Source organism: Notothenia coriiceps, unplaced genomic scaffold (genome assembly GCF_000735185.1).
Source record: "Notothenia coriiceps isolate Sejong01 unplaced genomic scaffold, NC01 NC01_scaffold00029541, whole genome shotgun sequence".
Taxonomy (NCBI): domain Eukaryota; kingdom Metazoa; phylum Chordata; class Actinopteri; order Perciformes; family Nototheniidae; genus Notothenia; species Notothenia coriiceps.
The window spans coordinates 137,898-163,509 of NW_011362242.1; the positions used below are offsets into that span (position 1 = coordinate 137,898).

General features: G+C 38.2%; 2 protein-coding genes across 2 annotated transcripts in view; one reads left to right on the top strand and one right to left on the bottom strand.

The window, feature by feature from the left end:
• Positions 1-25,612, top strand: part of LOC104958910 (proline dehydrogenase 1, mitochondrial-like) — a 92,952-nt gene that overhangs the window by 50,522 nt on the left and 16,818 nt on the right. The window lies entirely within an intron of this gene.
• On the bottom strand, positions 293-19,854 carry cabp7b (calcium binding protein 7b). The gene is made up of 5 exons (XM_010786734.1): positions 19,048-19,854; positions 4,715-4,858; positions 4,513-4,625; positions 3,929-4,076; positions 293-3,835 (listed from the first exon to the last, which is right to left on the bottom strand). Exons 1-5 carry the CDS (start codon positions 19,154-19,156, stop codon positions 3,708-3,710), a joined length of 642 nt encoding a protein of 213 aa, XP_010785036.1. The 5' UTR covers positions 19,157-19,854; the 3' UTR covers positions 293-3,707.

The window sequence follows — 25,612 nt, forward strand, 5'->3', positions numbered from 1 at the left end:
TTCTAATCCTCTGCCACGTCAGCGGGGGAATCAATGATCTGTCTGATTTTAATTTACAACCCAGCCAGCACCAAAACACCACTCTACTTCCTAAATAGTAAAGATGGCAAACCTAATGATCTCGATTCATTTGTATTCTAAAAGCTTTCATAGTTATCATAACGCATTTCAAATGTTATGATCAATGTAATTGTCTTTGGCCTTTATAAAGTCCCTTTCATGTATTTCTCATAATGGGTTTTGCTGAATTTCATTGCGTTAAGTTTATTTCGGTTTTGTATTATTTTATTTAACTATTAATCTGCTTTCTTGGCCAGAATATTTCTCTGACTTTAAAGGGGCCCTGTTTTGTTCTATCATATACACATGAGAACAGATGCACAACCAAGAGAGTGAAGAAGAAAGCAAACATGAATGTAAACTGTGAGTTATCTTTTGTATCAACATTTAGAAAAAGTTTTTCGGAATCTTTAATGAGGAAAAAAGCACACAAAAAGTTTGATGGATATCACAAGTACACAGTGCATGTTGGTGAGAGAGACACAGATTTAGGAATAACATATTTTTGGATAATACTCTAAAAGACGCATTTTAATATGGGTTTAGGCTATAAAAGTTGAATAACTCATATTTAGTCATTTAAGTTGTCAACTTGTGGATTTATTTAAAATCCTGGATTTTAGCACCCACTTATTCTCTGTACTTGATGTTAGTATCAATTATGTTGTTCTGTTGTTCACAGTAAATGTTCTTTTTCTAGATTGGTCTTATGTTCCTTTTATTTGCAACAAAGGTCACATTTGTACACAGAAAAAAAACAGCAAACCCCTTTAAGTGCCTTTGTTTTTTTATTGGATACATGCATCCAGCCAACACTTACAGTAGTGTATATTTGATGCAGTAACCTCTACATGGGAGGTTACAGAAATAAAACAGCGCTTGGTATTCTCAATCTAAACATTAAATTACTAGTAATGTCAACAGCAGGGTGATACAATCATTAACCAGAAGTGAGAGAGGGATCTTTACCAAGAACATGGAAGAGAGAAAGCTAATACATCAATATTTATTGGTAATTGAATTACTAATGAGTCATTTCAGTTAGAAAATACATCAGATTCATTTTTGTCTTAAGCAATGATTTAGTAAAATGGACTTACATTTCTTCTTAGAAGTTTTCTAAAGTTACTCTAAGTCAAGGCATGAGAGCGCAGATCTTACTTCCAAAGACAAAGGCACAAACAGAACACTACAGTCTGAATCAAAGTAATAACAATAAAGACAATCCTTGAACAGAGTGCACATACATCTGATCATTAAAGCACTGTAACATACAGAATAGGACACCATAATTGCTTATATCTCTTAAGACAATATTTGACACAATAACTATATTTTACATTCACACAAAATCCCTACCTTACATGATGTTCACATAAAAAGGTAATGTGATGTCATATTAGAAGTTCATATATAAACAGCTACTGTATTTGAGATAAAATATCTGTTTTATTGCCAGAATGATACTCGCTGTTTCGTACGTTCTTCTCGTGATATAGCTTTGATAAACTTCAAGATAAAAAGAGCAAAAAAAATATATAGCAATTTGTAAAACTTGTTGAATTCAACAGAAATTTGATAAAACATTTGGAAAAATGAATATTACCAAATAAGAAATTTTAATGTTAGTGTGTGACACACAATTACTTGCATCTGAATGTCCAGTCGACCTGGAAATTATATCAGAAACCTGAAATATTTTTTTTTGTATCATTTGTTTTATAAAAAACATTATGCTTACATTCAATAAAATCACATAGATTTAATGTATCACTTTTCCAAGTAAGAAAATATAACCATGTTATACTTTAAACATGTTGTTTTGGTGGTCCATGTAAAAACCAGAAAACAACATTTTTTATGATATGTTAAATTATTCTTCACAGCATACTCCAAAGTATTTAGTATTTTTGATATGGTCTGCACGTCCACAAAAATTGACATTTACAGGAAAATGTCAAATACTGAGATTTTTGCAATGATTACTATACAAATTGCATAATTATTTCAATACATACACTAGGGTTCAACATTTGATCTCAAACACATTGAACACAGAATATACTTTTAATGTACATGCAAGTGTTGTGAACTGATTATCCTTTATCGTCATGTGTCATTCTGTCTAAACATCTGACTTGTAATGGTTAACGCTATTTACAGCTGCTAGCTCAGATAATCACTTGTCTTTCCTGTGACACATTATGTCTCTTTTTGGATGTTATTGCACACATTTGAAATATGCAGCTTTGTGCATGTATCACTGGCAGATTTTGAGGATGAAACATTTCAGCTTGATTCTTAAATCTACTCCATTACATTTTTTGTGAAACAGCTGTTTCATTTTCATCTCAATTTCTCAGCCAATACATCTCACTGAGCTCAGCTCTCTGCTTCAAATCAAACCAGTAAATGTTTTAGTCTGCTGTGATTTATTTAGAAAGGGCTTTTGGGCTCAGCTGAATGGAGGGTTACCGGCTGTGTCCACATGTCTTCCAAACCCTCTCTTTTCCAGATAACAGTGCTGTTCACCAGTTATTCCAAATGTAGGGCTTCTCAACGTCACAATAGAAACTTTGGAGAAACACTATTTTCCTGACTTGTTTTTGAATATCACGGGCCAATACTGACAATACTAACATGCTGATGTATAGTAGCACAAAGCGCAAAGTACAGCTGAGCTTGATTTGAACATTACGATATATGAGATGTCAGTGAATCATCACAATTCATCCTGAGACACACTCAGAGCATCATCACAGTCATGGGGGTGCATCCTTTGGGAACCATAGATGTCTCTACTACATCTTTTGATAAATCATCCTGTAGATGTTGAGATTTTTCAAAAGAAAACTTAGGTCTGCTGGTGGTTTTACGGAGAAAATCAGGGCATTACTTAAGTCAGTTGCATTGTTTCCCTGGGAGCAATGAGTGTCTGTTCAGAATGACATCCATACAGTTTAGACCAAAGTGATGAACTATCGACTGCCATCCCAAGAGCCATGAAGCCATGGTTAAACAGTTGTAGAAATAATTGTAATATTCTTTTCAACACGTTTGTGTTTTGAATTAATGTGGCTTCTCCTTTTGTTAAGATTTAGGTCACAGATGGTTTGTAAAGATGTGTTACTCTTGACATGAGTTGGACCTCTGGGCTGGAAATACTGGCACTAATACAGAGACTTAAAAGAAAAACAATTACGCTGAGAGTGGATTAAAGCTACTTAATATGCAGCGCATCAACACGTGCGTATTGCTTTATTACTATCCTCAGTAATTTCATTATTGGGTGCATTCCAAACGGCAGACTTCTCATCAACAACATTAATGGTTTGATAAACACAGACACATCACATCTATTACGAAGCACATACTTCTAAAGTCTGCTTTCCAATATAATGTCTTCAGAAATCTGATTCACAACCTATACCGATACTAATCAGCCCTTGAAATGCCTTCTTTTTTTTTTTTTACCAGGTTATGCTACAATTTGTGGCAATATAAAATCGCTGAATGAAATCATTGCACCTATTACAGAGAGAAGCTGTGTGTTGAAAACATTCAACAAAACCATACAAGTGTTTTGATTAATGTTTGATTTCTCATTGTCCGTTCTTAAGTATCTCTGTATCCAGCTGGAGGCGTATTTACTTCATTCCTCTGCGGAGCATTTGATTTGCTGCAATGAGCATGACGCTGATGATGAATGCAATGGCGAAGGCACAAATCAGGCTTTTACGCACACATGTGTGTTTTTCCTGTTGTGTTGGGCTTGCTGGGGAAAGATTTAAAAGACAAAACATTAGCTTGTCTGAGAGTCTCAACAGAATACAAAAAATGTAGGTAATAAAATGTGTATGCAACTTACTGTCTATGTCCACGTGGGACTCTGGGCTGTTCAGGTGGCTCTCCTCTGTCATGATGATGTTCTCAATGTCCTTCATGGTGAGGTGGTCGCGGAAAGTATCGTAAAGCAGCCTCTTCAGCTCATCCACAGTCAGTTTCTGCATGTCACACTGGGGACACATAAAACACCAAGAAAGGTCTAATTAGCAGCGGAAGAGCTTCTGTCTCAGAACACCTCAGTGACGCAAATCAGCTGTGGGACATCAATTAATAGTGGCAGGTAGCGCATGGTGAACTGATTTATTGGATTATGCAACTAAATGCAAGGATATGAAGACACTGCAAGTGTAGTAATGTCATTAGATCAATACAGTATGTCAAGGCTGTGTGGAAATGTGCTTTTGAGTGAGTCAGAGGAGCATAATTCGTAATGTAGGAATAATGTTGTTTAAATGATTAGATTTTACATCAGTAACTTCTGTATTGTAATTAGAATTGCAACAGATGGCTTTGTATCAGAAAAACCAGAAGGGAACTAACTCAAACGAGGACAGAGAACAGACAAATGTACACTTATAAAGCACTGATAATGATTACAATGATTACCTTCCAAAACACTGAATCAAAGTCTGCTCCGTGGAATTTATCCGGCATGCCAGCAGCAGAGAGTTTAGGACCAAGCAATGTGACAAATTCATCAAAGCCAACTTGACCGTCACCTAAAGGAAATACAAAGATGTCACTGTATAGTATATGTGTTGGGTTATATGCAACAGGCTTTTGATGAGAGAAAGAGAGATACACATACCATCTATATCGAGTCTTTGGATGATAATCTCCAGCTCCACCTCATTGGGCATGTAGCCCAGCGAGCGCATGGCCATCCCCAACTCCTGCTTTGAGATGAAGCCATTCCCATCTCGGTCAAATACTTTGAACGCCTCACGGATCTCTGTTGGGAGAACAAGGGCAGAAATAATGTTACGTTATGTTGAGAGGAAGGAGACATTGCTTACAATTTCACTATGTGAGCAACAGTGGGTTGACTAAGCTAAAATGTTAATTTGAATTATGAGTTCACGTTTGTTTTAAGAATTTAGAGTGTCTTAAAGCTGTTTATAATTATGTTTGTCTGGAATAAAGAATTCAAGCCAATGTAACTCAGAGCCACAGCTCAAAAAGAATAATCCCTCTTAATTTGATATGTGTATGCTTTCGGCAAAGGGAGCAGTACTAATAAAATGTCTTGTTACAAAAAGTATAGTAAGAGGTATGAAAAGGATAAGAAACAATATTGTATTAATTCCTATTTAAATGCTAAGAGCAGCAGCGATGTGAGCAAGCTTACACGTTTTGTCTGTGAATCAAAATCCTCATTTCCTATAGTTAATCCCCTGTGTTTTAGACCTTAATTGTTGGTTTTTTAAGCTGTTTAAAACAAATCAATTATCTATGTTCCTTTGTGGTTTGTTTAGAAAATGTCCTCATAAGCATCCCTGCTGCCTGAAGTGCACGCCCCAGCACCAAATCCAAAATTGAAACTAGAGAATAATCCTTAAAAATGCATCTACTAATGTTTAAAGGTGGGTAGGTAAGTTTGAGAAACCGGCTCGAGATACACTTTTTGTTATATTCCATGGAATGCTCTTAACATCCCGATAGCAATGAACATCTTAAGTGCTTTGACAAAAAATCCATAAAAAAATGTCATCCGTGGAAGCCGTAGTACTGTAAAAAGCACGACCAATCATTTTAGCCGGCCCGGCTAAAATAACTGGATGGCCTACCTGCCTGTCAGCCTTCCATCTGTGCACAAACTTATCTTGTGCCCTCATTGGTCATGTGCACGTTCGTGTGTGTTGGAGGAGGGGCTCTGTAAGGAAGTAGCCGATTTATTCCGGCTGTGTATTTTCAAATTCTAGCGCACTCGAGCTGGTTTCTCCAAAAGTACCTACCCCACCTTTAAGTAACCTTTGCCACTTTTATTGATACTGGGTTTTAGTCAAGGCCGGATTAGTACCTCCAGGGGCCCCTGGGCACTGAGCCCAGGTGCCCATATGGTTAATCCGGCCTTGGTTTTAGTAGGAACAAATGGACTTGGAAATGAGAGTTATAAGCACTACACATTGAACAAATGTCTATAATAATTATTGTACACAGCTATACAGACATTTTCAAGTGTTTATTAGGGTTGTTGTTAGCAATTACAGCTTCAACTAGATGGCTTCTGAATGACGGACAGACAGAGAGAGTCTGCATTTGTTACAGTAGATTCATGAATATAGAGACACAGTGACTGTCATTTCATGTTTCAGTGCCACGGAGAGAGAGAGTAGTTAAATATTTCGGCACCGTGGATAGAAATCCATTTCCTGTTAGAAAGAGACAGGTGGCCTATTTAGCTGCACAGCTTCACAATATGTGACTGTGTTTCACAAACTGAGGGACATAATAAAACATCACTTAATGTGACAAGAAATTATCTTGACATAGATTTGTTTAATTATTTACTCACTATTCATACAGATATATAAGTGCACAGTGCCTTTTCATGCAATACAATAGATAAATAAGATGACTAAAGTATCCAACCATTATAATATTCTGTTACCTGGCCTGTTATATAATCAAATGTTGTTTTTTTATTGATACAAATCCCTTGTTTGATATGTTAACACCTTCAGGCACCTTCACAGCCACATTACCATAACCACAACACAAGTGGTTGTGACAGAAGGCAGTGAGCAGGTTCATGTGTTTATAATGAAATACAACTTTTGGTAAATAATCCATAAACATTGCCATTTGGCACCTTTCCTCACCCCTGCATCACGGTATTCTGTTTGAAGTGGTAAATAGAGCGGTCTCACATCAAAGGCAGAGCACCTCTGCGGCTCTTTTTGATGTAGATCCTCAAATATACAAGAACCTTCAATGCATGCTCAGTAGTCACGTGTTATTAGATGAAACAAGACAAGCAATTAGGAGAACTGTACGAGTAGGATATTAAATGTATACCAACATATACTGTACATGATACAACAATGCTAGCCTGATATACTAGAAGCACGAAAGGTTGAGAAGAACAAATACCTGAATGTTGTATCAACATTATCGACAGTCCTGCCTCTTGGCACTGTAGCATAGCTCAGTCATTTTATGCCAATGCCAACACAAGCTAAAACATCTCTTTATTTAGTCGACATTCATTTGGATATTACTCCTGCACCAATAGCTTCATAGGATCTTAATTTGAACTGTATATGTCTTAGGATTTAGAAGGGACTGTCCTTTAATCACAAGGTTGGCAGTTCGATCCCCCATCCTTAGTGTTATTGAGAGAGACAATGAAGTGGCTCCTGATTGAATTGCCACCCATGGCTCCATTGCTGTATGCATGTGTGTGTCATGTGTTAATGACAGTAAAGTGATCTGGTAAGTTAGAAAGGTGGTATGTAAATGCACTCTGTTTGCTATTTTCCATTTGTATCACGGAGAGAAAGGTCATTTGCATGCAAGTATGTGATAGCACCACCTGTCATTTGCATTCAAGCCCACAAGTAGACAGGCAATGACCATCCATCTTGTTTACATGAATGACAGAGATTAGTTTACTAGTCATAGTCCACAGTGGGAGACTCTAGCCCTGTGGGAACATAGAAGAAAGTGTTGCAAGAGGCCATTCAGGTCCTACTTAACAAGTGACACTGTGTGTACCCACCGTGACATACCAGACAGAGCCTATTCTTCTAAATTACAGCCAGGAGTGCTGCTTAACTTTTGTTATCTTCCTTCAGCATCACCCTAGATTCAATGTCACGACCCCTGGTGCCGGTAACCAATAATAAAAATGTGCCAGCTGAGCATTGGCTGTTGTTTTCACAGCCTTAGGTGTACATATAAATATAAAATACATGAATGCAACCACCTGGGAACCAACTTTCTCTTTTCTGAAAAAGTACACTTCATTATAATCCCATATTTATTCATTTTCTGTTTTTTAAAGATATAATTACAATAATTGACCCTCCTGAAAGTCCATAAACAAAGTTGTGATTCTATTTTCTCTCTATATCACCCACCCTTCCCTGTCACGATTGCTTTTTTACATAATTTACCCCAAAACTTAGTTCTGCTAACACTTGGTATTCATAGAGATGGACTTGTTTCTTTCAAGAAGTTATAGAGGTAAATGTTGACATCTTTATTTCTTATGGGCCCATATTAAAGGTAATTTAAAATGCAATGCAGGAGGCGGACATGTAATTTGAACACCATATGGTGTGTTAAAGTACACAGCCTTCAAAATATGTGTCTGTTACAGTCTCAACAAAAACGGATCCCTTCAACCCTTTATTTAAGTCGTAAAAGCTTTGCAAAGGTATTCATATTTTAATTATTTGGCACTATCATGTCAAATTGTGCATGTCATAGTAAGTAAATCCTCTTAACCTGGACAAACATACATAAACAACACAACAGCTGGTAACAGACTTCTACTTGTTCTACTGTAAGACCTTGAATCTAAGTAACCTTGCTGCATTAAAGGTGCAACAGCTCGGTTATCTGAAGTCAGGGCCAGACCGTGAAAATCCTTGTACAGCATGTAATTAGGATTTCTTTGTTTGATTTCCCTGCAGCATCAGGTAATCAAGGCATACATGACTACATTCCTAAGGGTTCATTCTGCTGATAGAGGATGAACAGTTTCAGAGCATTTACCGAAACACCAAAACATATTGCTCAAGTCACCAAGAATATATGTACTGTAACATATTGATTGAAGTACCTCTTTTATGACCAATGTGTCACAATATTTCAGAGCGGCTGTTGCCTTTGAGATAATGGCATTGACTGTAACACTGAGTCAGTGTTCAGAGTCAAGTCAAGGGTAAAAAACACGCTCTGGGTGTAACCACAATGAAACATGTGCTCTAATAGGCTGAACCAATAGGAAACAATTCATTTGGTATATGTGTTAGAAGGATGTTGGACATGGATATCAAAATGAACAACTACAGTCACGCAAAGATAACAAATATGACAAGAAAGAGAACTTCTGGTTATATTTGTGTTGCTTACAAATTTGCCATACCAAAGCAAGCTTTAAACCTAAGTTAATAACAAAAAAATGTTTGTCCTGTCTTGTTTCAAATCTGATGGAGGCTGCACTTTGTGGATGGTCCAAAGAAATGTGCATTGAATCGTGAGTGTGTTTCTCGCCTTGTCTGGATCAAGTATTATCTCCTTGACATTTTTGATAATGTGCATTCCTTAAACCCCCAGTGACAGATGCTTTGTCATCTTGAATAGGATTCTGGCGGACCACAGAAGAAACGTTTTGTTTTAGTTTGTTGGAAAATAATATATTTGACGCCCTTCAGTGAATTTTGAATTCGAAATATTGGAGGATTGTATCCCTTGAGGCCAAGGTGGGGGAAAGCAAATTACAAATATATTACAGAAAACCATCTATTAAGTTTACTAAATCAAAAGTGATAATGACATGTGGCAATCCAAGAATGACATATTGATTTCCTGGCAGGTTAGACCAACAGATGCCAGCAGATTATTGGAGAGCAAACAGGCATGTTGATGATTATTAGTTATGCAATGAAGAGCAGTTTGTTTTAGCTTGTTTGACCTACTGATTATCAACCACGTCTCTCTCTCATCATCCGGTGTCCTCCTCATCTTTCTCAGCTCACAGTTTACTTTCTGGCCCAATCCCAATTCCCCTGTAAGGACTCTCTGTGACTTGTATTTTAAGGAGCTAGTACACAGTTTGTGACGAGCTTCAATCCATGTGTCCCAAACATCAAAGAGCCCCTTTTTCCATCCCTGAGATCTAAACCCAGGACTTGAAAGTCTGCTGACCTTCCAAGTGAGCTAAAACAGAACATGAGACAGTCAGATCATGCTGACCTTTCTGACTGACCAACAGATGCTGGTTGTTGTCCATAAAAGCCATCCAGGAAAAGAGCTGATGCCAAAAAGCTGAACGCTGGCAGTATTTGTGTCACTAGCAGGGACAAAAAAGCTATTGAAGCCCACTCACCTAATAATTAGGGTAATCCCAAACAATAGCTTTGAGCCAGAACAAGACTGTGGAGACCAGCATTACATTTGGAGGAAAGATACCTCTTTTGTGCATCAGCTTGATACCCCGAGCCTGCAAATTCTATCTAAAAAGAAGCTCACCAGGTGTTAATGACTCATGAGAAAAAATACTTTTCTGCCAAATAGTGATTAAAAGAAAACACAGGGGATGCAAAGCATACAGTAAATGCCTTTTAAGGAATTAACTGTTAGTGTACTTTGAATCTCTTAAATAACATATTCATAGAGTAATACAATTGGTATTTATTTTTGGTACAATAGCACTCCAATAGATTCCAACAAGTTATTTTGCTTGCAGGACTTTTTCCAAAACTACAGGGTAAATATTACGTTTGTGTCAAAGTTCATATTTAAAGTCAGTATTAGTGTCACTTTTTTCCTGTGCTTTCTAAAAATACAGATGTGTTGAGGATGTCTCTCCTTACCTGATGCTCCCCAGTACTTTACTACCTCCACCTCACCCCACCTGCCATCCACTCCCACCTCATCATCAGCTGGATTTCATCTCCAAACAAGCCAGTATTTAAGCCTCTCATGCTCAAACACTAACTGCCAGATTGTTCTTTGCTGTTCATGCATGACTCTCACACATTTTAATCCGGACTGACTTCCAGTTTCTGACGCTGCTTGCCTCTGACCTGCCTTACTCTTCTGATTCCTGGTAAACCCACCAGCCTTCTGTCCCCCACCTTGAGATCTGCTTCTGAATCCTTGGTGAGACTACCTACTTGTGTACCAATCTTCTCCATGGCGCAACCAACTTTCTGCCAGTTCCCTGCTTTGTCTGCTTGAACTTTATAGATCCGTGCTCATTACCTGGCCTGCTAGGCTTTAAAGGTGGGGTAGGTCATTTTGGAGAAACCAGCTAGAATTTGAAAATAGACAGCCGGAAGAAATCTGCCACTTCCTTACAGAGCCCCTCCTTCAACACACATGAAGGCGCACATGACCAATGAGGGCACAAGATAAGTTTGTGCACAGATTTAAAGCTGACAGGCAGGTAGGCCATCCAGTTATTTTAGCCGGGCCGGCTAAAATGATTGGTCGTGCTTTTTACAGTACTACAGCTTCCACAGATAATGTTGTCAAAGCACTTCAGATATTCATTGCTATCGGGATGTTAAGAGCATTCCATGGAATATAACAAAAAGTGTATCTCGAGCCGGTTTCTCAAACTTACCTACCCCACCTTTAAGTTACACATCATTACAAACTGTTCCATGTTTTCATGTGTGCTGCATTTCGTTTACTTTCTCACGTCCTAACTGAGACACCTGCAGTTTCTGTGAATGTGCTTTGAATGCTTGGAAGGAAAGAAAGTACCTACAACATAACTTGTCTGCATCATTAGTATATAATGGAGAAGATACTAGAACATATAAAGGGTTCATGATAAACAGGGGTCTCCTTAGTTCTCTTTGAAGAAAGGCAAGCGCTGGCACTGAGAGAGCCAAACAACCATTGTCCAGTTCTCTGCAAAGATTACTCCTCACCTTAACGACTTTCACATTGTACAAGAAACTGTAATCGAGTTAATACGGAAGGAGGTAGATGGAGAGGTATCTTTGCACCACAGGAACTTAAGGGAGGAGCAGCACAGCGGCAGTCTCCAGTCTCCAAAGTTACAGGAGGCAAGTGCAGGAACATGACTCGCCTAAATATTTACAGAGGGTCTTGTCTCAAAACAGCAACGGAAAAATGCAAATTTATCAAACTTAAGTATGCTCTACAACTGAGATATTAAGAGACTCTCAGCAACAAAAGTATAATACAGATTTAGAAAAGATAATATGGGCTGTAAAAAATACCATTACATTGTGAGGAGGAACACTTAAAGTTGATGTTTCTGACTGACTATAAGCCTCAAAATACATTCTGACATCCATAAGAATCAATTAGGGATACATTCAAGACTATGGATTTACTAGTGTGAATGCTTGAGAAGTAACACTGAAAACCTCCTTCACATACACCGTTATGAATCATCACAAGGACAAGCACTTTGAGCTTTGTTTACGCAAATGAAAAGTGCGCTTATAAATAAAATGTATTACTATTATTATTAAGGCTTTCGCAAAATTGCAAATAGGTGTGACGTTAGATACTCTTACTTCATTCAATTTCAATTGTCAACTGAATTAGTCTGAAATACATTATAATGAATCATGATGCCACAAGGCCATACTTTATTGCCCCTGTTGAGAACACCAACACATACATACTACAAATATAAATCCTCATCATCGCCACAGGTCCCACACATTTCTACCTCACCTTACTTTGCTACTACAGATTTACTGCATTTGAAATGTTCACATTTACATTCAGCACTCACAGTCACAAGAAAGCGCCCTGCATGAGTCCTGCAGCTAAAACAAATCCTGCTGTCAAAAAAGTATTTAAGACTTCTACACCCTACCTGTCTGTGCAGGCAGAGATACAATTATACCTCGACCTGCGGATGTTTTGAACGACAAAATCGAATTATCTATTGCCCTTTCAGGCAGTACAGCATTGACCTCAACTCTTTTTCAATTTCCTGTATTTGCTGCTGCCTCTTGAATCTTTGTCGGTGACTTGAATCTCAGCTCATCTCGCCTCTAAGTTTTATTGAAAGATAGTAGTTGGAAAGATTTGAGATTGTCCCCCAAGTTAATCAGTTGAGAGCTGCTTTGAGTCCTAACTCAGCAGCATGATGCTAATTGAACATAGTTGTTGTCATCTGACAGAGAAGGTGAGAGTAAGGACATCACGTCTCATAATTAACATCTTGTACGATTGTTAAATGATGTTGTTGTGAAGATGACAACAGTAATGAGCAGACATTTTGTCATTCACCACTGAGGAAGCGAACAATGAAACCTTAGAAATTATGTCACAGCATTAAGTGCCGTGTCTGTAGTTGCAACCTTGTTGTTGCTGGTTTGCTGTAAAATTATAAAAAGCTCACGTAGTAAGAAAAGGCATCTGCAGTCACTGTATATCCGGTCTGGCAAACATCCCTCTGTATGTCTTGTCCTTGTATGTTTCTTTGTAAAGCGACCTTGAGGTTATGAAAGGCGCTATATCAATTCAAGTAATTATTATTATTATTATTATTATTATTATTATGTGTATGGTATTTACAGTAGGACACACATAGTTTGCATATACTTGTCTGTTGCCAACACTCCATTTGTAATCACAAAGGAGACCGCTTCGCATACAAAGTCGATCCGGTTTACTCTCCGCTACAATGCCTGACGTCTGGGGGGTTCTCCTGCTGGCTGTGATCTATAAATACTGTTCACTTCCTCTGTCACTGATGCACTGAGGAGCGGTAAAAGCTCAAAGAGACCTCCAAGAGTGACACTGCCGGAAAGTCACGATTGTTGAGCCATAAAACGAAAGTCTTATCAGGTTCAACACATGTGCACTTTAAGTGTCTGCAAGGTTACTGTGAGTTATGGCCTATATGTTTTAGTCATTGTAAAATTGACAAGGTTAGATCGAATTTTTAAATAAGACATTTTATATAATTCATGTTATAAAATGGTCTTATGTACAATGTATATTATTATTGTACCATAGTACATGATGTTATTTCTACAACTCCATCCATTACATTGTATATACTTGATGTGCTTTTCATGCATGTATTATTACATCACAAAGTCTTCCTGTTTGCTTTTACTCTTATCAGAAAATTATGCAAATGAACTTATATAGATTTGGAATACTATGTAATAGCATAAATTACATTATCCTTGGTAATCAAACATACAAAGTGAGTGAATGTAAATAAAGGCATTTAGGCAGAACATAGAGTTTAGCACATCCACTGGAGTGGACAGCAGCTGTCCATCAAACGGAAATGTACAAAAAAATACTTTATCAGATATATTTTCAATTATCCCAGCCGTTCAAGCGTAAATGGCTGTACTTGGCTTTGGACCTTGTTGTTTTTAACATTGCTCATTAAATGGGGACACACTTGGCACAGCATAATGTCCTCATAGACATTTTAAAAAACGTGCTCAGTGAGTGTAACGGTCAGGATAAATACACACAAAAATATTAAATGGGTGTATTGAACATGAATATTATAGAGATTACTGTTATGTCAAAGGAATAAATAAGTTTCGTTAAGGGAGAAAAGGGGATTTTCCTTTCTACTGAGTTTTCAAATGCACAAGGTATAAAAACAGTGAATACACCAGAAAAGAGTCTGGATGTGAGACTTAAAGGTCACCTATTATGCAAAATCCACTTTTTCCACATCTGTTATACATCAACATGTGCCCCCTCTGTGTTAAGAGATTCTGAAAGTTTCAGGAAAAAAGATTGGCTCACTTTTTCTCCTGATCCATTTATAAGAACCTGTCTGAAAATGAGCTGATCAGATTTTGGCCACTTTATGATGTCATAATCGTTTTTTGGGTTGTGTAACCATTAGCCAATCACCAACCAAGGTATCCCCCCCCACTCCCCACCTTATCACCTGAATCTCCTCCTAGAGCAGGGGTTCCCAAAGTGGGGGTCGCGAGATGATTCCAAAATAATAATTCTTTTTTTTAATCAATTTAATTATTTTTTATTATTAATCATAACGTATGCATAGACATTTTTCAGGGGCGGACTGGCCATCTGTATAATTTCCCCACAGCAAGTCTTCCCCCTGTTGACAATCCACTGCAGTGTTTCTCAAGCTTTTTCATACCAAGGACCACTTACCAATAATAAAAAACGTTTATGCAGCCCGAACAACAGCCTCTGATCATCAACAGACTTCATGCAATGCTTCATTGGATGCATATATTAGATAATAATCTCTATCTCACTCTTAAAGCATCTAAATCTACTTTCAGCATGGATAAATGTTCATAAAATACATCCATTATTTGTTCTATATGCTTCTTGAAATCCTAAAAAACACATCGTTTTTCTAGAACAGATTACAACTCGTCTGAAAATGGTACAAACAAGAGGCAACATGTTTGACGAAGGTGTTGCGCTGGGCTATATCATGCAATCGAAACTTAAGCTCGCTCCATTGCGGAGATAGTCCCGCGAGAGTGCGGAAAACTTAAATTAATTAATTGACAGGGGTCGCCAGTCTCTGTTATTTTGGGGGTCGTATGCTGAAAAGTTTGGGAACCCCTGTCCTAGAGCACCATTGTGTTCTTTTTAACCAAATATCTCTCAGAAGCACGTGTGGAGTGGCTCCTTGTTTTCATCAAAAGCAGCCTTTCCCAAACTCAGGGTCGCATTTTTTGAGCTTGGGTCCCTTAGGACCACAACATTTCTGTTTTGGGTCTCATGCTGAAAAAGTTTGGGAACCCCTGATCTAAAGTAACAGACAGAGAATCAGCACTTTTGAAACAGGGCTGAAACAGAGGGGTTTATGGGATGCTTCAATGGGTGATCTATTTGGAATTTGGAGCCAAACACTTCAGAGATATGTTTTGTAAATATCAGAGAACTATAATATATTTAGGAAAAACAGTATAATAGGGGACCTTTAAACAGCTCAAATGTGTAGTCATATGCACTGTTCGAAGAGGCAGGTTGCTTGCACAGTAGTTTGAATCAATATCAGGTATGATAACAATAATAATGATTATGATAACATGCATGACACAAGGACAGAGAACAGAGCAGGAAGCCGTGCCACTAACCTGCCCACCCAGACAACCATCTGTTCAAAAAACATTGCCTGGAAACCGCAGCTCCATTAAGAGATGTGAGTACTTATCCAGCCTCCCTAAAGCTCAGCCAAGATAAATAATAGTCTCTCTCCATCCAGCGCAAGTGCCTGTCACCCTGAGAGATTTCTATAAATATTGCAGCCGATGTCCAATACGGTTATGGTGAACACAGTAAATATTGCAGAAATTATTGTGATGCACATAAAATGACAGGTTAAAGATCACAGTTAGATTTAAAGATAGATATGATATGATATGGAGTCTGGAGCATGCATCTGGAATAATTATCCAGGTTTATTGGTTGATTATAATTATTCCATTTAATTGTGATGACATTTGAATCACGCTGGTTGCAAAAGACTTTGTGATGAGACATTACTTATTTAATGTGCCAGTGAATTATTCTCTGTTGTTGATCTATTTTGATATTACAAGTGCTTCCCTTTGTTTTCTATTCTGCAATTCACGGTTTCTTTAACTTTAAATCGTCAGGATTGCTTTTTAAAATCTTACCAAAACATATCTCATCATAGCAAACTAAGTCTTTGATTGAGGGACTGATGTCTTGCAGAAAAGTTTACGAGTGTTAGGGACACAGCCTTTTTGAGAAACTGCAGCAGATAGAAGTGTCTGATGATGCTTGTGTTTGGTAACAATGCCTTTTTTTAGTAAAAGTGGGATGTGTGTTTGTTTGCTTGAATCTCTCACCTCTACTCTGTTCACCGTTGTTTAAATGTGGCTAATTTAAGTCACCCTTAAATCAACCTTCAATGTATTTCATATTCACTTATACCACTAAAGCTTTGAATCCTTAGATATGCAGCACCTTCACCACCAATTATATTTGTATAACTTTCGGTAAGATTTGTCATTCTTCACAATTACCTCTGATGCTGAAACTGAAAGTATTTAGTCTGTTTAACGACGGCAGTGTGTTTCACGTACTGTCTGTGGTGTGTGTCTTCGCACAGTCACAAGGTCCTTTTGTCCTTGCGTGTTGTTTGTGTCAGTGGGCAGTAAAATGCTAGACCACAAGTCTCCAACAAAGTCACCAAGTGTCAGCCCTGTTGATTTAATCACAGATGCCACAGAGATTTGTGCTGAATTTCATAGAAGGTTTTATAGTATATTCTTAGAAAATGTGTCTACAATTATGACTGTGAGATGGATATCAAAAGATGTCAGAGTTTATTTGAACCGTCATATTAAGGGAAGTTGCAGGTAAAATGATTCAGGTAAAAGTAAATATCAAACTATATTTGAGGGTAAAACCAAAATGAGGTTTCAAAACAAAAGTGAGGAAGGGGAATTGAGACCAGACAATAATAACTTAAATCTTACATTATTGTAGAACTGCAGTCATTTGGATTTAATGCGTGAGAATAATTGATCTTGTCTGGATCTATAAAGTCAAAATGAATACTGTGCTCTCTCAAAGCATATTATGTAGCAGTTCAGCGCTGTGTCTGTAATCTGCTTCTAAACTGTCCACAATTACACTCCATTGTGTATATACACATATATATATACACCTAGCTAGGAAAAAAGCTATTATCATAAACATGATTAGGGAGAATAATTACATGCGTTGAGCAATTAGGGAACTTCTGCCCTGCAGTAATTAAAGATTTGGGGGATGAAAGAGTATTTATTGGCTGGTTTGCAGACCTCTGAGAGAGGAATTCTCTCTGAGAAGCAGTGGACTGCAGTGTTGTTGACAGACAAACAACAGCAGCCCCATACTGTGTGATAACGTGGAGTAGTAGTGTAAAGGGAAGTCACTCAGTGTGTGGGAGGTTGCTGATTCAGTCTGTCTGAGGATCTGTAAAAAGAAAGAAGCTCATCTGAAAGTCTCACTCATCCCCCAACCATTACAGAGTGCTCTTCAACACGCTGCATGGTGGAGCTGCTCAATGACAAGAAGCAAGGGCTGTTTACCCTGCTGAGGTGTGAGGCCATGTAAATGCAGCAGTGCATTATGCTCAGTGAATCCTCCCTGGGTATAGACATTCACGGTTGAATGGTCTGTCTCCTTGCCTTTCTGAATATTTAATGGCTCTCAATTATTAAGCTACAGTTTGAAAATATGTCCATTACCTTCATGCAACACAAAACAGTCTGTTTGACTTGTTCTCTCAATTCTTGTTCTTCCACAGCCAACCTTTTAATTGAATGAATGTGGTCATGGCAGACAGTGGATTTTTCAAATGTCAAATGAGGGTCTTATGGAAGGGCAGCCAGCCACTTGTGGGTCTGTGCAACCTGCTCACAGAAGGAGAGGACATGGAATCCCCTTTGCATAAAAGACATGGGGATATCAAATCTGATCTGAGTTATCTCTTTATTGTACTCTGCCTGGCTTCACCCCACATCAACGCCAGCTGTGCTTTCTCATTGTGAGGACCATTTGCCAAAACAAAACCTTCGCTTGAATAGCTTTGCACTTCAATTAATGTAGCAAAAACAATCAGAATGTTCCAATTAATATTTTAGATTAGAACAGCACTGTGCTATGGGTAGTTGTTTTTAAGTATTCCTACAATTCAAAAGGTCTTACAAGAGATTTAATCAGAGTCAAAATAAATGTATCTCACATCTTAATAGTTTATGTGTCATACATTTCCTGGAAAATGTGTTGTAATCTGCATTTGTATAGTTATAAGTTTGCCATTCATCACATCCTGTTTCTTCCTTCCGCCTCACATTTCAAGACTTGTCTCCTTGAGTCTGAAGGTCTTTTCTCTTGGCTTAAATCAATTGCCTAAAACAAGTGTATCCCTTTGCAATTAAGTCTCACAGTTGCCATGGATATAGTCAGGCGATACAGCATTGTATAAAAAGACGACGTTACTCGCAAGTTAAATACAATGTTCCATGTATGGAGCCCTTGGCATGTGTTGTATGTCCTTGGAAATCATAACTATTTATGTGCTGTTTATTGTAACTATCGCAGTGTCTTTTGTATTGATGCAAAATAAGGAGAAAAGAGATTAGTGTTGTATTCGTTTGTCTTTTTGCCAAATATCAGAAGCAAGAACATGAACCAAAAGAAAGACCAGATAAGGGGTTAAAAAGGTGAACATAGCATGCAGATTCTTTGTTTCCCAGATATTGTGGAACATTTAAACTCTAAACCTCGTTAACAATATCTTATTGAACCTTTTTACAAGCAGACCCACAGTTTAGTGTACATTCAGATTTGTAGATGTGGAAAAGGAGCGCACACCGGCTGGAGCTCTCCAGGGTCCTGTAATGGTTTGCTTAGATACAACAGCTCTTAAAACATGACAGTAAAACATGCAACCAAGTAAAGAAAACAAAAAAGAGTGCTCACCTTCCACCTCATCCTCAGGCAGGATAACAGGGGTCCGGTAGGAGAGGACATCTGGAATAGTGCAAAGTCCCTTGTACATGAACCTGGTGGTCACAGCACGCACAGGCATTTCTGCGAGGGAAAACCAACTGGATCGCGATCTTCATATATCCTATCCGGAGTTTAGAGACAGACCCTTTGCTACCGACCTTGATATGCACAAATTCTCAGGAAAACCTCCGCAAAGTTCAACCTCTCGTCGCGTTTTTTTTCTTCTCGATAATACTAAAACCACCTTGCGCGTTTCTCCAAGAATGCAGCTTGTAAATCGCCTTTGTTTTCAATGCATAGCCTGTAGCAGGTTACTGCAAGCAAGATGTGAAGCATGGAAAATACATATAAAACTTTTACTTAACAGCCTGATGACGATTGTATGATATGTAATAGGCATTGGATGCAATCCGATAGATGCACGTGCTACTTTGTCATGTTTCTATCCACGTGTAGCTCCTGCAATAAAAACAGAAAGATGATGAATTAAAAAATATCCGCACTAAATCTACCTTTTCGCTGCTGGTTTCACTGAATCCTACAACGCGTGTTGTTCTTCCAAACTGTCTACTTCCGACACAATCTCCCTCACTTTACTTCCCCGTTTCGGCATCTTCTTTAAGAACCAGTGACTCGATGTTACAAGGTAAAACGACAGCACTGACGAGCTGATAGGCTACTATCCGTTAAACGAGGTGCAAAGAAAAGATTTTAACATTTATTTTTTCCCTGGAAAGCAGCTTCAAGGGAATCCTAGTGATTCCCCCCCCCCTCATCTGATACAGACACGAGACAGCGATCCTCTCTCTCTGCTGTCTGCTCCAGTCTCATTTGGCACACACACGCACACACACACGCACACACACGCGCACGCACACGCACGCACGCACACACACAAACACACACACACACACACACACACACATGCTGCGTGTCTTTCTCACAGCGGAGAAGATTGACCGTTTCCAAACTGTAACGAGATTATTTTATTATTATCATTTTCTGCACTATTCCAGACTGTATGGTCAATGTTAACACGATAAAAAAATACATTTGGGAAGATATAAAAGCCTTCATGTTTACATAATACATACAAAAGTGACAATTATTGCAACAAGTGAGGCACAAATGGAAGGTGAGGGACTGACTCATACTGAAAAATGTATAATGATAAACCTCAGGCGCCAAGAGAGACTTGGTTTTGAGAGACTTGGATAAAGGGAGCCCCCATCAACCAAATCAATTATTATTATTATTATTATTAATAATAATAATAATGATAATAATAGTAACTTTAATTTATATAGCGCCTTTCATCAACCCAAGGTCGCTTAACAACGAAACATATAAGGAAAAAACATAACATAGGGGGCAGAAATGGAAGTGTTACATTGCAGGGGGGGGACTGAGTAAATGTTGGAAGGCTTTGTTGAACAGGTTAACAATTAACCAGGCTAAATACGTAGTTCAACATTTTTGGAGATATCATTTTTGTTTTTTTGCTGCAGCATAAGATGAAGAAATTGATAGGGGGTGATATTAATCTTTTCATCTCATTCTAAAATTAAGAATATGAGTTTTTCCCAGAATATATAACCATTTAAAGCACTGAATTGGAGCTTATCAGTGTGAGATATCATTAGTGAGAACATTAGCGTAGCAATTTAAATTGAACAGACTGCAGAAGAAGAAGCAATTGTCCTTCTTGCAGGTTGAGCAAATATTAACATATTTCCTACATGAGGATATATATTATAGAAATGCTGCGAATGCCAGGGATTTAAAGGGGATCAACCCCCTTATATATTCTAAAAACCAACAATGGATAGAAGAGGAAATCTGAATTTACTCATGAAATATTTTTTTTTATATAATAAAGTAAACCCCAATGGGTTAGAGGCAGCACACACATTTTTTTTTATTCAAAGCCAAAACGAAGCAGCACACATCCTCTTTTTTTTTTGTTCAGAGGCGGTTGCATGACTCACTGAAATGTGATGAATGTTCAGTGTGGGCAAACCCTCGGAAAACACAAACAAACATTACCCGATGAGAATGGCTGCATCTCGCAGGATGATACATGTTAGTATCATTCCACCCTGCTTCACACCAGATAAGTGCGCTGCGTGCCGAGAGAGCAGCATGTGGTTCCACTGGTTGGTTCTTCAAGGGTTTACAGGACTGACAGGTCTATTCCCGTCTGAATGTGAAGGGATTGTCTCTCTCTGCTGCACCTGAGCCTCCTGCTGGCTCTGTATTCACACAAGAAAAACTTAAAACCTGAATAACAGGCTTTGTTCTCTCTCAGATTCTCCACAACATGGATATGTGATAGCTCTGTTTCTGAGACTTTAATGATTTTCACAAAGTCTTTGAAACTGTGGAAACACACAGGATATCTTATGCCCCAAGGCAGTAAAATCTGCTGTTTGTAAAAGACAAAAATAAGTAATGTAAGTAATGCAGTTTGACGTCTGCAAATCCCATGTTGGAATCAAGTATCTAACTCAATGATATAGATTCACACCCTAATATAGGAGAGAAACTATAAGTAGAAGGCTAATATATGCCTAGCAGGGTGTAAATGGAGCCATTCAGGGCAGAGAGATGATCCCGGCCCGAGGGCTGTCACTGTCAGAGAGCACCCCCGTCCTGACAGCCGTCACATCATCATCATCAAATGAAGCCTCTGGGGAGGGCTCTTCTATATTGCAAGGATTTATGCCCTCCGTCTGACATGGGCCCAGACAAACAGCACAAAAAATGAACCGACACCACAGGAAGTGTAAAGCAGCAGAGTCATTCTCACTGCAGTTTCAAACATACATATGAAATATCCTACACCTATTGTACATTATTTAAATGGAAATGTGGAGAACAAAAGTTTAAAGATGGAGATTTGGTTTAACTTTTTGGGGATTTGGAGAAATTGAAAGATTACATTCACCCTTGAGTGTGTGTTACCTGGGGCTGGATTCACAAACATATCCTCGTTTGTAGTGTTGGATCAGCCTCAGTGTTGCTTTAAGATGACTATAATGTGATTGATAATCTGAGTGGTTAAACGTGTGCTACCACAGGTTCGATACTTGCCATGAGACATTTGTGGCAAAACGTATTTCTTTTCTTTCTCTCTTGCTCCCATTTCTACACTGTCATCTGTCAAATGAACGTGAACATGGAAAAAAATAAAAATAATGACTATAATGCAGTTTCATAAAAATCTGACTGAAGTCTCAGGCTAACTATAAGTCAAGTTTCCATGGTAACAGTGACTTTTGCAGACCAGTGCTACCACATGACAAAATATGGATTATAGAATTTTTAGAGGCTACAGAAACATGTTGGAAACATACACACGTGTAGACATGGACAGCTCTGCCCGTCTGAACTGCGTTGGGATTTAAGCCCTTTTTTGTATTTAATTATTCCGATGGAACTTATTTTAACTGAATTTCTTTCTTTTTTTCTTTCTTTTTTTTCTGCAAGGCAAACGTCTGCCGGAGTGATCGGTTGACTGGTTGCTCACTGAGTTTGGAAGGTCTTAATTTAATTGAGTTTTCCCAAAAGCCATACAATACTAGCTTAGTGTTAAACATACAAGAAGCAACAGAAGCAAGTTCCTATTCCATTAAAAGCACTATAACATTCATTATTGTGTCCATGTTAGTGTGGAGATGTTAGTTACTTGCAATGACATTCATGTTTACACAGGTAACACAGGTCACATTTTAAAACAACAAACTCTAAGTACATTTTCCCTCCATGGCAAATACAATCTCTAAAACCATCAGAGCAGAGAGAAGTTCCAGAAATCTCATCAATGGCACCGAAATCAAAACAGCTTACTGTCAAAGATTAATTTGAGTTTATTGATTGCTTTTGTAATTGACTGAAGAACCTTGTGTTTCAGAAACTTTGAGGTCGTCTCACAGACAGAACTGATGTGATTAGAATCATAACACCCCCCCACGTGTCAGATACCTATTGTTTTGTATATCTCTTACCTTCTCCGGGGTTTGTTAGAGTATTTAGTTTATCACAGCAATGTATTCACATCTGAGCTCGCAGTCAGTGGAGAATTAAGTCTAGCCAGTTTTATTTATATAGCCCCAAATCACAATCATGAATAAAGTGAAATCCCCAAGGAGAAACCTGAGGAAGAGCAACAGATAGAGATGTTATAAAGGGAAGACAAACTAGAGTGAAATTACAATATGGAGATAAGGAAGGAATTAAAACCCTGAAAATAATGCATTCAATATACTGTATAGCTGCCGTCCAAAGAATACCACATATTTCACATTTCTGTGTTTTTGTTTCCAACTGGGTTGAGAAAAATCAGTTCATTACGATTAAAAGTTGTTTTAAGAGTTGTTTTTTTACCCTGTGGAAAGATGACACTCATTGTTTATATGTTTATTCTCAGGTGAATATCCTCAGTGAATATTTGTTCTAGATACATATTTCCAAAGTCAATACATTATGATAAACAACAGGGAATTGTAAAGTGTAAGCATCATCAACAGAGGAGTAATCAGAGAGTGCAGTGTGTAGAGGCGACCTCGATACACTTGTAAAAAAGGGCACGTATACTGACAGCAGAGGATGTGTGTTTTCCTTGTTTACCACCATAAAACAGGCCCTTAAGATGTCAGCATTATTGACAGATCCCTTAATTTCCACTGATGATCTTTCCTGGATGTTCTCTATTGTGTTCCTCTTGAGGTCACCTTCTTCCCTTATCTCCTAATGTCAGAGATCCATTAACTTTCCTTCAAAACGTGTTTGTTATTATCATTATGCTTTTAGTTGAGAAGTTGGCACAACACACACATTTATGCAGTTTTTGTCACATTGTCTCATTATCATTTTCCCCATTGTGAACTGTGAGCTGCAGGTATAATTGGCAATTAGACATTGGGGTGCATCATGGTCTGTAATGCGCAGTGATTCATGAATATTAGATTGTAAAATGCTTTACCGCAATTTACATTCACCGTGAGCACCTGCTCTGGCTCAGTCCACTTCCCTGACACTAATTTGTCCTTGCTCCGGTCAGACTGTACCTCACTCCAGTCTTTACGTGAACCAAGGGTTTAATGCCTGTCTGTAGACGAGGGTTATAATGTCACCACGGTGTAAAACATTTCTACAATGTGACGGAAAATGTAAGTCTTGAATGTGTTATTCATTGATTTGAAGTTCACCCTGTAGAGCTATGAGACAACACACTTATCCCAGAAAATAAACTACTTGCTTATTTTTAGAAAACAGATGACCAGACATTTGGGTATTGTCTGCCGCCTGTTCCTATATCTTTCTCTGTTCACGTCTCTGACACCACATTATGATGAATTCCTTAAATTACCTGTTGCTGTGGCAGATGGCACACTTTGTCATTAACTGCAATTGTGAGAATTCCCCGGCATAGTGATGAAATATTCATCATGAATCTTCACCAACAATAGAGAAGTAATTCATTTCTTCTCGAGGGCCAAAAGAGCACCTTAGGAAAGTGCTTATTGCATTTTGACATCATCACATATTCATGTGATGTATTACAATATAATGGGGACATCAATTAATGTGCGCCTCTTAATATCTACGACTACATGGGGCATGTCTGGGGATTTACTGAGGGTGGTATAGAAATCTGAATAGCCACTCCTAAATCCTTTCTAATGCTTTTGGTAGAGGCAGGAAACATGCCTTCAAAAAAAGGACTGAGCCAGGCGTTCCCTTTCCTCCAATGTGACGATTAAAGCTAGAAATGAATGGCTGGGTTTTACTATGATATCATAAATATTGCACCAATTAAAACTAGACAATTATCGCCATGAATGGATCTACAGAAGTATCTTTCAGAATGTTTCATCTTGCCTGCAGCAACAGTGCTATTGGAGCATGAAAGTGAAAGGTAAACTGATCCGAAGCATTCATGTTGCGGGTGAGGAAACCAAAACAAAGAATTAAAAGAGACCGAAACAACTCCATGTACTGTAGCTGAAAGGAAAGGAATAGTCAGGTGTTATATATCTGTGGGTTTCTTACTGTGAATTATCCTTTCTAACCCTCTCTTTTAATAATATGAAAATATTTATTATAGCAGTTTTGAGTGACGGACATTTTAAAGAAGCAAATGTTTGACCATATGCATGCAAACTTCTCAATTAAATGCAATTCTGATCATATGTAATCCTTGTTATATGCCTGTTCATCAGAGAGGGCTTGTCTTAGAGTGGCCCTCTCATTCTTTTGGGGGGTTTTCAAGTGTGTTATATAGGTTTTTGTGAATGCGAATGGTCTGCAAAGGCTAAATCGCAAAGTTCCCTCCACTCCTTTGTTTTACATCCTTAACATAATGATATCACTATGTAACACTCACGAATCTATTAGTTAGTGCTCCTACACATTATACGTAAGGTTAAGGGGCATCTCTAACCTGTTGACAAATCACAACAGAGCCGGCCAGCTAACCAATCAGAGCAGACTGGGCTTTGGTTTCAGACAGAGGGTGAAAAGGGGCGCTTCG

Bases quoted from the DNA above. Each gene is read 5' to 3' on its own strand.
- cabp7b (XM_010786734.1), bottom strand. From the start codon at position 19,156: ATGCCTGTGCGTGCTGTGACCACCAGGTTCATGTACAAGGGACTTTGC. The intron at 4,626-4,714 runs GTATGTGTATCT...TATTTCCTTTAG, and splicing joins CCAAAGACTCGATATAGATG to GTGACGGTCAAGTTGGCTTT. The intron at 4,077-4,512 runs GTAATCATTGTA...ATGTGTCCCCAG, and splicing joins TTGATTCAGTGTTTTGGAAG to TGTGACATGCAGAAACTGAC.